The sequence below is a fragment of the Brachycentrus maculatus genome, unplaced genomic scaffold (genome assembly GCF_059751285.1).
Source record: "Brachycentrus maculatus isolate JH-2025_06_01 unplaced genomic scaffold, ASM5975128v1 h1tg000475l, whole genome shotgun sequence".
In the NCBI taxonomy this organism is placed as follows: domain Eukaryota; kingdom Metazoa; phylum Arthropoda; class Insecta; order Trichoptera; family Brachycentridae; genus Brachycentrus; species Brachycentrus maculatus.
The window spans coordinates 2,612,862-2,626,995 of record NW_028281222.1 but is presented as its reverse complement, the minus strand read 5'-3'; the positions used below and the strand labels follow the sequence as shown (position 1 = coordinate 2,626,995).

At 32.0% G+C, this 14,134-nt stretch overlaps 3 protein-coding genes across 4 annotated transcripts; 2 read left to right on the top strand and 1 right to left on the bottom strand.

The window, feature by feature from the left end:
- The first annotated feature begins 3,686 nt into the window (after window positions 1-3,686).
- Window positions 3,687-5,911, top strand: LOC148302175 (vasotab-TY1-like). The gene is made up of 3 exons (XM_088272132.1): window positions 3,687-3,805; window positions 5,277-5,447; window positions 5,751-5,911. The coding sequence occupies exons 1-3, from the start codon at window positions 3,778-3,780 to the stop codon at window positions 5,780-5,782; spliced, it is 231 nt and encodes a 76-aa protein (XP_088128258.1). The 5' UTR covers window positions 3,687-3,777; the 3' UTR covers window positions 5,783-5,911.
- Window positions 5,912-6,366: 455 nt separating this feature from the next.
- Window positions 6,367-9,085, top strand: LOC148302174 (uncharacterized). The gene is made up of 2 exons (XM_088272112.1): window positions 6,367-7,471; window positions 8,077-9,085. Exons 1-2 carry the CDS (start codon window positions 6,694-6,696, stop codon window positions 8,895-8,897), a joined length of 1,599 nt encoding a protein of 532 aa, XP_088128238.1. The 5' UTR covers window positions 6,367-6,693; the 3' UTR covers window positions 8,898-9,085.
- A 675-nt stretch (window positions 9,086-9,760) lies between these two features.
- On the bottom strand, window positions 9,761-13,976 carry LOC148302173 (uncharacterized). 2 transcript variants are annotated; one of them, XM_088272117.1, is made up of 3 exons: window positions 13,752-13,976; window positions 11,846-12,560; window positions 9,761-11,155 (listed from the first exon to the last, which is right to left on the bottom strand). In XM_088272117.1, exons 2-3 carry the CDS (start codon window positions 12,534-12,536, stop codon window positions 10,641-10,643), a joined length of 1,206 nt encoding a protein of 401 aa, XP_088128243.1. In that variant the 5' UTR covers window positions 12,537-12,560; window positions 13,752-13,976; the 3' UTR covers window positions 9,761-10,640. The 2 variants fall into 2 exon arrangements, with proteins under 2 accessions (XP_088128243.1, XP_088128242.1); XM_088272116.1 differs by lacking the exon at window positions 13,752-13,976 and adding an exon at window positions 12,861-13,037.
- Between the last annotated feature and the right edge of the window lie 158 nt (window positions 13,977-14,134).

Below are 14,134 nucleotides of genomic sequence, written 5' to 3'. Positions count from 1 at the left end.
GCAACAGATCTTTTTAGGTAAAACCTGGAGGTTTTTTCTCCATTTGAAAAATATTTGATATATTTAAAAAAAGAATTAAACAATACCTTTTCTTCAAAATGCAAAAACAACATTTTCTGCCCTGTAGCGGGTAAATATTAAGTTAAAAATATGCCTCTTTTGCTGGGATATAGTACATTTTCTGGGCATTTCGAAAACATACACAACTCAAAATTGACAATTTTTGATTTATGACGTTCTTGAAAGGAGTGAGCGATATGAGTTCACAAGAGCCATCTTTGTTGGATTTATAATGCTTTTTTTTTAAAAGAGAAATATTTGTGTTTTTATTATTTACACGAATATTTCAATTTCATACTATTTCTGTGAGCCTAAGCGGCTCATTATTAGAAATAGGAATCAAATTGTGGTAGAGTGGGTTTGAACCGAGAAACTTTGACTTAAGAATACGCGACACTTACCACTGGACCAAAACCCGACACGCATTTTATTCAGCAGAGACCCTTTTATTTAAATGTACGCAAGATCCAAACTCCGGATTATTTTTACATACTGGGAAATGCCTGAAAACTAGAGACATCTATTGGTGAGATGAAAAGAAGCTTTTTGAAGTTCTAGTGATTAAAAAAAAATGTTTCGAAATTGGTTCATATATATAGAACTCTAAGAATTATGGTAGAGTGATTGTCAATAATGGGTAGAATTGGCGAATGTTGCACGTGTGTAAAGTGATCACTTAAACCAGCCTATGACGGTCGTCAGCCCCGTAAATGCCCAGACTTCCATATTCTTCTTCATCTTTGATGAGATGTCAAAAAATAATATGAAAATAACTCCTGTAATCGGAGATAATCCAGATTTTGTGAACAAGTATTTGGACACACTCAAAATGTTTTCCTGATCTCCGTTTACACATTAGATTAATTTTGATTTTTAAAAATAAAGGGACTTTTTAATCCAGAATGTGTGCACAAAGTCTTGAACACTCTCAAAATGTGTCATTATTGACATAAGCAAAAATTTCTCAGAACACAAATGGATTCCATCGAATTTTGTCGAGAATTATATAAATTTCCATGCACTTTTGCTGATCAAATATTTAGATTTCATTATACTTCAGTTTAAAAACAAATACGTATTGCATATTGGGTAAACTGCCTTATTATTGACACCGTCAGTTATTGCCACTACTCCTAGTTGGAGATAATTCAGATTTGTGAACAAGTATTTGGACACACTCTAAAAGTTGTAAATAAATAAACTGGTCAAATTATAAGCTTAAATAATAATAATGAAAATCATATTTTCTGGCGTTTCTCAAGTATGTGAATATAATCCAGAATTCAGACTTCACGTAAAAATAAAAGATTTTCTGCTTAGTTAAACCTTCAATCTTCTTCAAACCCTTATCCGCTCCCATGGTGCATAGGGCACTGCATCGTAGCGACGCAGTGTTCTCTTGGAGTAACCCAGATTTGCGAACAAGGAATTGGACACACCATAAACGTTGTGAATATGAAGTCCTTAATTCGGTTTTTGACCCCCCATATTTAACCAATCTTTTTTTAAAATGACAATTACTGGGAACTTTACCCTATGTCACATATACGTATAAAAATACAATACATAGCTTTTATATACGTAAAAGTTTCTCAAATTACTGAGAAGAATTTAAGTATATATATATATATATATATATATATATATATATATATATATATATATATATATATATATATATATATATATATATATATATATATATATATATATATTTATATTTATATATATATATAAATATATATATATATATATATATATATATATATATATATATATATATATATATATATATATATATATATATATATATATATATATATATATATATATATATATATATATATATATATTTATATAAAATTATATATCGCCTCATTTCTAATTTATGTTTAAAATTCATCAAAGCGGCTCATGGTGTAGTTCTCTCTGTATCCATGTGTGCCAGGTTGCAATTATGAAAACATAAGCTGGCCGGTCATATGCGTTCGTGAAGTGTATAAAATTAAATATGAAAAATTTAATATGCTGATCTTTATACATAATTTTTTTAACGATAAATTACCAAAATATTTTAAGGATAAACTAGTTTAAAACAAAAATTGTCGTGAACATATTACTAGAAATAAGGATAAAATAAGACTGCCATTGTTGAAAAAAAACGAGTCGCAAAACTGTTTAATGTACAAGGGTTTGAAAATGTTTGATGAGATGCCTGAATTTATGAAGAATGAAAAGAGTCTGAAAGAATTTTAAAATAAATGTTTTGTTTACTGTAAACACATGCAAATACATATATAGATGATGTAAATTTAATGTAATTAATAGTTTATATTAGTTGTAATATAAGCTAAATTAAGAAAGTTAAAAAAAATATTAAAAAATACCGAGACAGTATTTTTCTCTGTTATTTTTACACAATCTAGAATCGTCAGTGATGGACCCTGCTAAGTTTGATAACAATACCTAATCAATCATTTTAATGTAATCTTTAGCTTAATTTTTTAAATAATGATTTCAACTTATTTAATTTTATGTAATAATTCAATATTATAATACAACAATGCAAAAATCTTTAATTCGACTAACTAACTAACTTACCATAACGCCGCTTCTCCGCAGGAATATGTAGAGTAGACAGAGAAAAAATAATACCACACGTCTCTGCAAACATTCATGCATCTCCTCATACATGTTAGCTTCACATGTTACCCAATGCTTTTGATAGTATAGATTTATTTAATATATTGTTATCCACCTTGAAGTCTGTACTTTCTCAGCATTTCTTCTCCATGTTATAATGGATAAATTTAAACGTTGTGTTTCACTCTCTCTCGCTGCTCGCTGACAGTGTGTGAAGGAGACGTGTATTTACCAGTGCTTACTATTTGTTATTTTATTATTATTTTATTTTTAAGACTTTTTGTTTCTCTATTAGTGTATTCATTACTGTATTTTTATATAAGATACTGTATATATGTATTATGTTAAAGGCTTTAGCCGTTCAATAAATAGATAAATAAATATGTACCCGCCAATACAAATCTGGATTGTCTCCAATTATATGAGTTATTTTTTCATCTCGCCAATAGATGTCTCTAGTGAAATTGTGGCGATTTAAGCACTGTGTTTCGAAGTTGAACCATTTATATAAAAGTTCCAAGTTCCAAGAATTTGAGTAGTGTGGTTGTCAATCATGGGTAGAATTGATAACGTTCACCAATTATAAGATTATAATCTAGGATTCAGACCTCACATACTAATAAAAGCGTTCTGCTCAATAAAAAGCTTCTTTTCATCTTAATAATGAAGTCTTAATGAAGTTCTAGTGATTCAATAACAATGTGTTAAAAATTGATTCATATATATATTGAACTTCCAAGAATTTTAGTTGTGTGGTTGTCAATCATGGGTAGAATTGGTGAATGTTACACGCGTGTAAAGTGATCACTTAAAGTAATCACCAGTCTATGACGGTCGTCAGCCCCGTGAATGACCAGACTTCCATTTCTTCTTTATCTACGTTGAGATATCAAAAAAGAATTTAAAAAAACTACCACACATTTTGAGAAACTGTGGTTATACACCTACATTTAATTGTATTATATTTACATTATATAATAGTATAGATATCGTATGATTTTAAGCGGATTTGTAATGTCTATATATAGTATGTGAAAAACCCATATTTTTCATACGTAGATAATCCTTCACACAATGAAGACTGTTCTATCATTTACGCTGTGTAAGTATATATATCATTTACTTCCTCGTCTTTCTGTAGATCACAGTGATCTGTCTATATTGAAGCCTGTCGCTCTTAGGATATTGACTGCCTGGTATCCTCTCTCCTTTTTTGGGAGTCTGCCTGGACGTCTACATCCTTGGGGGTTTCCTTGAAGAGCAATACGGAAAAGTCTGTCTTCTGACATTCTGTTTACAAGCTAATTTCTGTATCTCCCCATCTCACCATATCTGTCTTTATCACTTGCTCCTAATTTTAACATAATTTAATAAATGTATGTATGTATTCATTTGTGAAAATGTTTTATTATCATGTATTATTTTGTTATTTCAACATATAGTATTCACTATCTGTGTTTATTTAGCTTATCTGAAAACATCGTGTCAAAAATCAATAGATATTTATCTTTCACCTTTGTTAGCACCCAATTATGGCTCATGTCGCTCACTCCTTTCAAGAACGTCATAAATCAAAAATCGTCAATTTTCAGTTGTGCATGTTTTCGGAATGCCCAGAAAATGTACTATATCCCAGTAAAAGAGGCATATTTTTAACTTAATATTTACCCTCTACAGGGCAGAAAGTGTTGTTTTTGCATTTTGAAGAAAAGGCATTGTTTAAATATTTTTTTTAAATATTCTAAATTTTTTTCAAATGGAGAAAAAACCTTTAGGTTTTACCTTAAAAAAATCTGTTGCACAGTAAAAAGTTTAATTAGTGGCTTGATATTTATTTTTAATACATTGTGTTATATTTTAAAACTTTAAAAACGTTCTCCTGAAAAATCAAGTTTTTTCATTTATGACGTTCTTGAAAGGAGTGAGCGATATGTGTTATACTATTCCAACCATATCAGGACTGTTAATAAAAATAACAAACGGGAATAAAGTATGACAACATTAATATTATAGTAATTAAATTATTATTTATATAATTTAATTTTTATTTTCGGCTTTACTTGGTTAATACCACTATTTCTTACCATCAATTGTGGTCCTTATTTCGATGCAATACACATTATTTTCAAATATCGTATTTAAAAATAGTGCGGTGTTTGAAAAGCTGTTTGAAAATGATACACAATGCATTGAAACACGTATCACGAATAGATTTAATGAAATAGTGGTACATATTTACCAAGTAAAACTTAAATTAAAAATATATAAATATTACAACAAAGTGACTGCCAAATCAATCAATGAAATACTTCAAATTCCTTTTATATTTCATACTTTTTGGCATCTCTTCATTCATTTCAATCTAATTTGACAAACATAAATTGAAAAGCAAGTATATTTTTATAAATATCACGACATTTATAAAGTGTTTACTTGCTTCAAAATTTATTTGAAGAGCAAATTTGCAATCTCAACAGCATTTTTTAATAAAAATTGTAATTTGCAGTGGTCCCCCGCCAATTCCATAGATAAGTTTGTTGAAGTATATCATAGACAATGTGTTTTATTTTAAGGCTGTCTACTGGCTGCACTGGTGACGTCAGCAGTTGCCGAGGATGAACCTTGTCCAGTGATATGCAACTTGGCACACGCTCCTCTGTGCGCAGTGGACGCTGCTGGCAACCAGGAAGTATTCGGCAACGAGTGCTTCCTGAGAACCAGGAACTGCCAAGACCCTTCAAAAAGTAAGTGTATTTTGTATATTAAAAGCATTGATAACCTATCTAAAAGGATATCTATCTGGATCTAGAAGGGGGGGGTTGAAATCCCCCAAATACGAATTGTAATTCAATAACTTGAGTATTATAAAAGCTACATACTCCATATTATGTGTAATCATCAAAAAAATATTAAAGAATTATTTCCTCTTTTAATTTTTATAAGTTCAAAACCTTAAATGTTTCATAATATTGTTTTTGATGGAAAGCACAATTTGTCCTGATGAAGTAATATATGTACAAATCACTCATTATCTTCATTTGTTCCAGAATTCACTGTATTGAAAATGGGGGAGTGTTAAATACCATTCACAACATTTCTGGTCTCGTCGTAGACGCCACCGCTGTTAAAAAATAATGTATCTGTTATATATTTTATAAAATCTCTACAGAATAAAATAAAAAATACATGTTTTGTAACGCAATCCATATTGTTTTCGTTTATAATTATTGTATCTAATCATACTATTTTCCAAAAATGTATCTAACCTGAATGATTTTCTGTGGAAATTATGATCACTTTACAACAGACTTGAATGGCGATCAAGGAGACAGAAAAAGATAATTATCCAATCTCCACAGGGTACGATTTACTAATTGTCATCTTTTCACCTTCTTTTGTGCACATACCCAATGGACAGTCTATTTTAATCTCTTTTATTTATCTCTTTTCCTTTGTGACCTCTCTTATAGCTTATTCTGGGTGGAGTTTACGTATTAAGGCGACTATATATATAATTCAAAAAAGTAAAATAAGTGCTTTACCAGGTATAATATAGTAAAATCACTTGTAAACGAGTGAAGGCTGAATACATAAATTCAAATATTTGTAGGTAGGTACCAGTTAATATTTTTTTGGGGGTTGATACTTGATTGATGTTTTATTGTCTATGCTAACGCGTCATGGACGCCGTGCGCGTCGCTCGTTTCTCCTGTATAAAAATTATTTATTACAAAATATTTACTTCTCCTTACAGTTCGGAGTAAAGAATTTAGCGTTCACAAATATTTTTTGTGACTGAACCGCTCTTCAATAGTCAATCTTAGGTGCCATGTTGGATTAAAATTCTACAACAAATGGAGTTGTCAAAAATTAAATAAATCACACAATATAATATACAACTAACCCGGCTTCTTAAAATTGCTTGATACATTTTGGATCACAACCCATTTATTCACACGTAGAGTAAAAGCCCAGTTTGTAGACAAGAAGATGAAAAATATAAAAACTGAGCCGGGATATGTAGAAGGGGACAGGCTCCATACTACGAGAAGGGTGCTACTCAAGAAAGAAAGCGAATCTGCCATAAGGAACAGCCATATACCGCATCATAATGGAAAACTACCAGACTCCATTGTAAAAAATGAGTTTTTCTTCCCAGAAGTACCTTTTATCAAGCCCGAAACAGATGATTCGTATGATGTTAAATTTCGTGCAGGGAGAAATAAAGCAGACCCAGCTATTGGCAACACTGCACATTCCACTATGAAAGATGAGTTTAGCTACTCAAAGGTTCCTGAACCTGTAATTTTTGATGATTACAATGCTGAACTCCTTATTGGAGAGGGGACGCTGTGTCTTGATTCAGTCAAAAGAGAACCAGTGCCTACTATAGGCAGCAGTGAACCACTTTTCACGGTAAAAGAGGAAGTCACCTACTCGGAAGCTCCTAAACCTGTAACGTGTGTTGCATATAATGAGCATCTCCATATTGGGGAAGGAGCATCATATATCAATATTGTCAAGAGAGAAACAGAATCTTCTACAGGCAGCCCAGATATACCACGTTTCTTCGTAAAGCGATCCCATTCGATTGTTTATCCAGAAGCGCCCGTTTGCAAGATAGAAATAGAGACAAAAAATGATCTCCCCTCTGAACCGACCACCAGTACGAAACCAATATCTAGGGAAATACCTGAAATCGATATCTCTCATCCAGACATTAAACAACAATGCTTGGAATACTCCAACAGAACTGAAGTCGGCTCTAGTAAGTACCACATTATTTGTTCACTATAAAGGTGAAATATTTGGTCACTAAGGTGCGTCTCCAAACCACCTTACCATGTATCTCCTTTATATCCTCCTAGGTCAGTAGATCAGTCTAGCATTTTGATGTTCCACTTTGTAGACACAAATCGAAGAGTCATTTGCCCATAGTATGAGTGATGTTATTACGCATAATATACAAATTCATACGTAATTGTTTATAAAAATATAATTGTAATGACCATAATTCATAATTTTAACTTAGATTCTTGGTTCTTGACCTTACCGCCAACAGGGTAGTGGCTTTAAGGAATTTCTGAATTATTTCCAACTAGGTTTCACCGCAACTCGTAGCATTTCCAATGCATTTTTCTGCGTCCATGCGCTTTTGAAGCGATCTGTTTTTGAACTACTGAACCGTTGTAAACCAATAAGAAGATTTATTGGTAATTCGAATTGGTGGATAGAAAATGAAAATAAATAAATACTCTAATTTTCTTAAGTACTTTAAAATATAATAAGTATAAAATAAAAATAAATTTAAATCTAAGAAAAATATACAAAAATTAAAAAAATTGGAATATAATAATTTTTGCTTTATTTCAGATGTACAGAAGAGCGGAATAAAACCAACATATTTGAAAAGCGCTAAAGAATTACCTTCCAACAGCAAAATTAAAAATATATGTTGCACTAACTGTGAATTTACTTGCTTAAACCAAAGTAAACTTAAGTTGCACATGTTGACTCATACTGGGGAAAAACCATTCTCTTGTTCATCGTGCAAATTCAGATGTTCGCGCAAATCAAATTTAAAATCACACTTATTAATTCACACAAATGAAAAGCCATTCTCTTGTGAAGAGTGTCAATATAAATTTTCACGTAAATCCGATTTAAAATCACATATGAAAATTCATAGTGGCGATAAACCTTTTTTTTGCCCAAAGTGCCAATATAAGTGTTCACGTAAATCAGATTTAAAAGCACATGTTAAGACTCACACTGGTGACAAACCGTTTTCATGCTCAGATTGTGATTGGAAATGTTCCGATAAACGCAGTTTAAAAAGACACATGTTAATTCATAGTGGTGAGAAAACTTTTTCATGTTCGAATTGTGAATACAAATGTTCACGGAAAGGGAATTTAACAACACACATGGTAATTCATACTGGTGCGAAACCTTTCTCGTGCTCGGAGTGTCAATTCAAATTTTCACGTAGATATGATTTAACATCACACATGAAAATTCATACAGGTGAAAAGCCATTCTCTTGTTCACAGTGCCCATACAAGTGTTCACGTAAATGGGAATTAAAATCCCATATGAGAACTCATACTGGTGAGAAGCCCTTTTCTTGCTCAGAATGTCGAATTTCATTCTCACTCAAAAAAAGTTTGATCAGACACGTTTTAACTCATTAACCTGTCCCATACTGATCATCCAAAAATTACACGTGACCCGAAGAGGGGTACCAAAAGACCCTAGTTCATAAATGTGTGGATATCGTAGTACGCAGCTCGCACCAAGTACCAACTCGCCGGCAGCTGAGACATTGACTGGACATTAATTTATTGTTGTCTTTGTATAAATTATACTAAAATAAATATATGTAGGTTCATCCTGAAACGTTAAATTGTTTTTGTTCCATAAATCTTCTACCCTCATTCACACGAACCTATATGGTGCATAAAGTACCCTATCGCATGTTACAGTATCGTGGATTATACGAAGACAGTGTGAGATTACCCCTTCGGTCCTCATTTTTTATTTAAATTTAAGTTAATACAGTTGTACGCTCTATTATACCTTCACTCATAGTGAATTGTTGCAGATGTATAAAGAAATAATTACTAAGATTACCACCATACGTAAAATAACAATTAATCCGTATAGTTGTTGAATTTTCACCCGTTTCCCATCTCAGATTATATCAATATTGAAAAAATAGTCACTCATCTTTAGGTAGGGACTGACCGAAGTCATTTCGTCGTAACGTTACGATGCGAGCATTCGTATAGTCAGTAAAGCGAGCCGAGCTGCTCTCCGCTCGTTCCGATCGCTCCACCCGAAGTGGGATGCTCGCTACGAATGTTACGTTACGACGAAATGCTCTGGTCAGTCTCCACCTTTCATCACAATTCCAGAATAACAGGAAGGTATGATAAGAACCAATACTTTGGATCAATGTGATATAACAATAAAGCATGCGTACAGTAAGGAATATATTTTTTAAATAGATTCCTTACGTAATAATTATAAAATGGATTTTAAAAAAAAAGATATATGTTTATATATAATTTATTTATTTGAGAAGATTTCACTAAAAACGTACATATCGCTCACTCCTTTCAAGAACGTCATAAATCAAAAATCGTCAATTTTCAGTTGTACATGTTTTCGGAAAGACCAGAAAATGTACTACATCCCAGCAAAAGAGGCATATTTTTAACTTAATATTTACCCATTACAGGGCAGAAAATGTTGTTTTTACATTTTGAAGAAAAGGTATTGTTTAATTATTTTTTACTAAATATTTTTCAAATGGAGAAAAAACCTTCAGGTTTTACCTAAAAAGATATGTTGCACAGTAAAAAGTTCAATAAGTTGCTTGATATTTATTTTTAATACGTTGTGTTGTATTTTTAAACCTTAAAAACGTTCTCCTGAAAAATCAAGTTTTTTTTATTTATGACGTTCTTGAAAGGAGTGAGCGATATGCCACCGGGTCATCATGTCACATGATATATTCTATTATATCTTGTCTATGTTTTTTTAAGTCTTTAATTAGGATTTTTCTTCGCTCTACTCAAAACTGCTTTTTCCAGCTAACTCGTTTTCCATCACTCTTAAACACCACATCTCAAGCGTCACAAATATTTTTAGTATATCAGTCAATTAATTCATTGATGTTTTATCATATGTCTTTTAAAATTAACTTTCCGTAAACATGTATATTGACATTCTGAGCAAGAGAATGGTTTTACGCCAGTATGAGTTAAGACGTGCCTTTTTAAATCACCCTTTTGTGAGGAAGCAAATGTACACTCTGAACATGAAAAAGGTTTCTCACTAGTATGCGTAAACACGTGTCTTTTTAAAGTCTCTTTAAGAGAACATACAAACGAACACATCGAACATGAAAATGGTTTCTCCTTAGTATGCGTTTACATATGTTTTCCTAAATTACCCTTTTTTGAAGTAGTATATTCGCATTCAGAGCATGAGAAGGCCTTCTCGCCAGTATGAATTAACATATGTCTCTTTAAGGATCCTTTTTCTGTAAACGATAATTTGCATTCCACGCAAGAAAATGGTTTCTCTCCAGAGTGAATTCGACTATGTTTTCTCAAATTACTTAACACTGAACTTGTATATGTACACTTTGAACATGAATACGGTTTCTCGCCAGTGTGAGTTAACATGTGTGTTTTTAAATGCCACTTGTGTGAACATTTGAATTCACACTCTGAGCACGTGAACGATTTCTTACCAGTGTGAGTTAACGTGTGTCTCCTTAAATTACTTCTATCAGAACATTTCCATTCACAGTATGTGCAAGAAAATGGTTTCTCGCCAGAATGAGTCAACATATGTCTTTTTAGGTGCATATTACGTGTACATCGAAATTCACATTTCGAACATACAATTAGTTTCTGAATTGATTTTTTTCTTCTTTTACCTGAAATAATAAATAAATAAATGAATGTTTTCATTTTTTGTGAAAAAATAACTAGCCTCTTCACTGTAGGAGTAAGCAGAGAGAATAGGATGCCACATTAATCTATCTTTGCAAACAATCTTCGCCTCTTCCATATTCATTCATCTCCTGATACAAACCCGCCGATTATTCCTACTTCTGATCTGAGCACTTTTTCAAGTTTTCTTTGGTATAACTATGCTTTTATTGCCAACAACTTTCGCCTCATAAATTTGTTTCAATGTTCTTTCTTCACTTTCCTCATATCACCATTCGAACATCTATCATACATGGTTTTGCCGCATGTTTGTCTCAGAGATCGCATTTTGACCACATCAGTCCACTTTCATTCTTCTTCTACCAACTCCATGTTTCACTTCCATACGGGTTGGAACTAGGATTCCGTTGTGTACTGCCAGTTAAGCTTTTGCTGAAAGGTTTTTATTGTTATAACTAATTTTAGTACACCATTCACTATGCTCCTAGCATTCTCTATCCTTTCTATATCTTTATCAATCTTTACATCCTTATAAAACAGAAGAATTAATCACATGCTTGCAAGAATATGCAAAAATCAAAGTTGTTATATAAATATTGATGTTTCGATATTAAACGACAAAGGTAAAGAAGCATTGAACTACTTGTATACAGTGTAGAAGTAGTACTACTTACCAGAATCATTTTCAATTTTGCTCGAAGATTCCAAACATTCTTGTTTCAAATCAGGACATGAAATATCTATTCCAGGGTCGATCGTCTCACTTGAAACTTGCTCTCGCTTTAACCCAGTACTAGTCCCTTCACCAAAGTTATCCTTTCCTGGTTCATCTTTCTTATAGGAGGAATGTGCAAATCCATAGCTACTTGCATCAGACTGTTGCCTATCGAGACAAAGTTCGCTTTCAGCAGTGTAGAAATTGTCATTATATGACTCAAAGGTTACAGGTTCAAGAGCTTCTGAAGAGATGACCTCCTGCTTTGCAGTAGAGCACGGAACACATTTGCCTTCAGCAGAATCTGGTTCCTTCTTGAGAGAATCAAGACATCTTTCCGCTTTAATAGTATGAAGATTTTTTACAGTGGAATGAAGCCCAGAATTGCCTAAAGCAGATGCTTCGCCTTCAGTATAGAAGTCAACATCATCCGAATAATCTGTTACAGGTTCATGCTTGATAAAGGGTACTTTTGGGGAGAAAATCTTTGGGGTGAAAGGTGATAGTTCTCCACCACAGTGAGGCATATTGTTGCCCACAGCAGACTCTCTTTCTCTATCGACTACTGCATATTCTCCGGTATAGTGACTAGCCCCTTCTTCTTTACCAGTCCCTGATTCAATCTTAATATTCACCGAAGAGAACTCCATGTTACATTCAATCTGCTATGCAATCTAATCCATAAAACATATAAAAAGCATTAAAAACAATGTAGAGTAAAATATGAAATTACGATATTAAAACATGTAGTATGATGTATGATTGAACATTTTTCATTCATTCGACGAAAATAACGAATAGCTGTACGAGGTTGCAAAAAATAACAATGGCAGCGATTTTAACAGCCTTGTCTGCGGACAAAGCCCTTTCAAGCGCATATCATCTATTCATTTATTTATTAATCATCTAGTAATAAATTATTATATTTATGATTTGAAGACTTTGTGGTTTAAGTTTCACATGTTTCAACTTGCCTTGGTAATTATTTTATTTTATTTTTATGAGTTAAAATCATTTAACAATAACAGGAAAAAAAATTATGTCACACGGATTGAATACAGCTTTTCTCAAATAAAATTGGAAGTTAATGAATACAGTATTTTCATTCAAATTATGATTACACACAGTTGCTAGATGCACAATGAGACGTCAAAAGGACATACATAGACAATAATTTTAGTCATAAACAATAAATCAGTATTTATCTACGGGAGCACAGTAAAGCTTCTAAACAAAGCTCGTACCTATTCAAATATTTTCGTGAATACTTTTGGTGGGTCATCATATATATCTGTGATTTCCAATGCTGATGAAATACTTTGCCAGTCAGAACATTAACTTTAGTTATTTTATTATTGTTGATATCTCAACATAGATGAAGAAGAATATAGAGCATTTTTAGACACACTTAAAATGCTGTAAACTAGTTATTATGTTTATCGTCATTTACACAGTGACGTCATACCATCATTTCAGGACATCCTACATCGTTTTGCTGCGCATTCGTCTGAATTCAGTCTGATTTCATCCATTTTCTATCAACTCCATGTTTCATTTCCAATAGGGTTGGTACTAAGACTCCAAAAAACCAATCCGGTATTGTAATAAAAAGGACTCTATTATTTATTTAATGGAAAATCAACAGACATACGCAGCCCATAACATTTATTCATAAATATTTTTAAAGTCCAATTAGAGGCTTTCCTGTAGGTAATTAATTTCTGAAGTAAATATTAATAATATTGAGAATAGTTTCATAAGTTATGAATATAAATAAATAAATAAATATAAATATATTTTTTTAATATATAAAATAATTGTATAGCAGAATACAGAACACCAACAACAACTTTATACATACTTACATTTTAATGTTTTATTAAGATGATGATGAGATTCCGCACTCAAAGCAGAAACATGTAATTCGTTTTACATATATCGTTCTCAAATATATTAAAACAAAGATTATTGAAGTCTTTTAAAATTTTCAATGCAGATATTGCAGATTTCTCAGAGTCGTTTGAATTGTTCGACTGTACATTACTCATGTATCATACATTACACAATAAAATAACGTTTAACCTCTAAGCTGGTCGATTTCGAGTGTCAAACTTTCCGTCCCGTGCTGGATTATTTTACAATATTTTTGATAGAAAAAGCATATTTTTGCCTATTTTTTGTAGTGAAACTTTCGGATATCCATCATAGATGTTCACAGTACACAATACACTTTACTTATTATGTTTTC

Excerpts from the sequence above, each read along its gene's own strand:
- LOC148302175 (XM_088272132.1), top strand. The coding sequence starts at position 3,778 with ATGAAGACTGTTCTATCATTTACGCTGT. Across the intron at positions 3,806-5,276 it reads TGTTCTATCATTTACGCTGT|GCTGTCTACTGGCTGCACTG; the intron begins GTAAGTATATAT and ends TTTTATTTTAAG. Across the intron at positions 5,448-5,750 it reads CTGCCAAGACCCTTCAAAAA|AATTCACTGTATTGAAAATG; the intron begins GTAAGTGTATTT and ends CATTTGTTCCAG.
- LOC148302174 (XM_088272112.1), top strand. The coding sequence starts at position 6,694 with ATGAAAAATATAAAAACTGAGCCGGGATATGTAGAAGGGGACAGGCTC. Across the intron at positions 7,472-8,076 it reads CAGAACTGAAGTCGGCTCTA|ATGTACAGAAGAGCGGAATA; the intron begins GTAAGTACCACA and ends GCTTTATTTCAG.
- LOC148302173 (XM_088272117.1), bottom strand. The coding sequence starts at position 12,536 with ATGGAGTTCTCTTCGGTGAATATTAAGATTGAATCAGGGACTGGTAAA. Across the intron at positions 11,156-11,845 it reads CAAAATTGAAAATGATTCTG|GTAAAAGAAGAAAAAAATCA; the intron begins GTAAGTAGTACT and ends TTATTATTTCAG.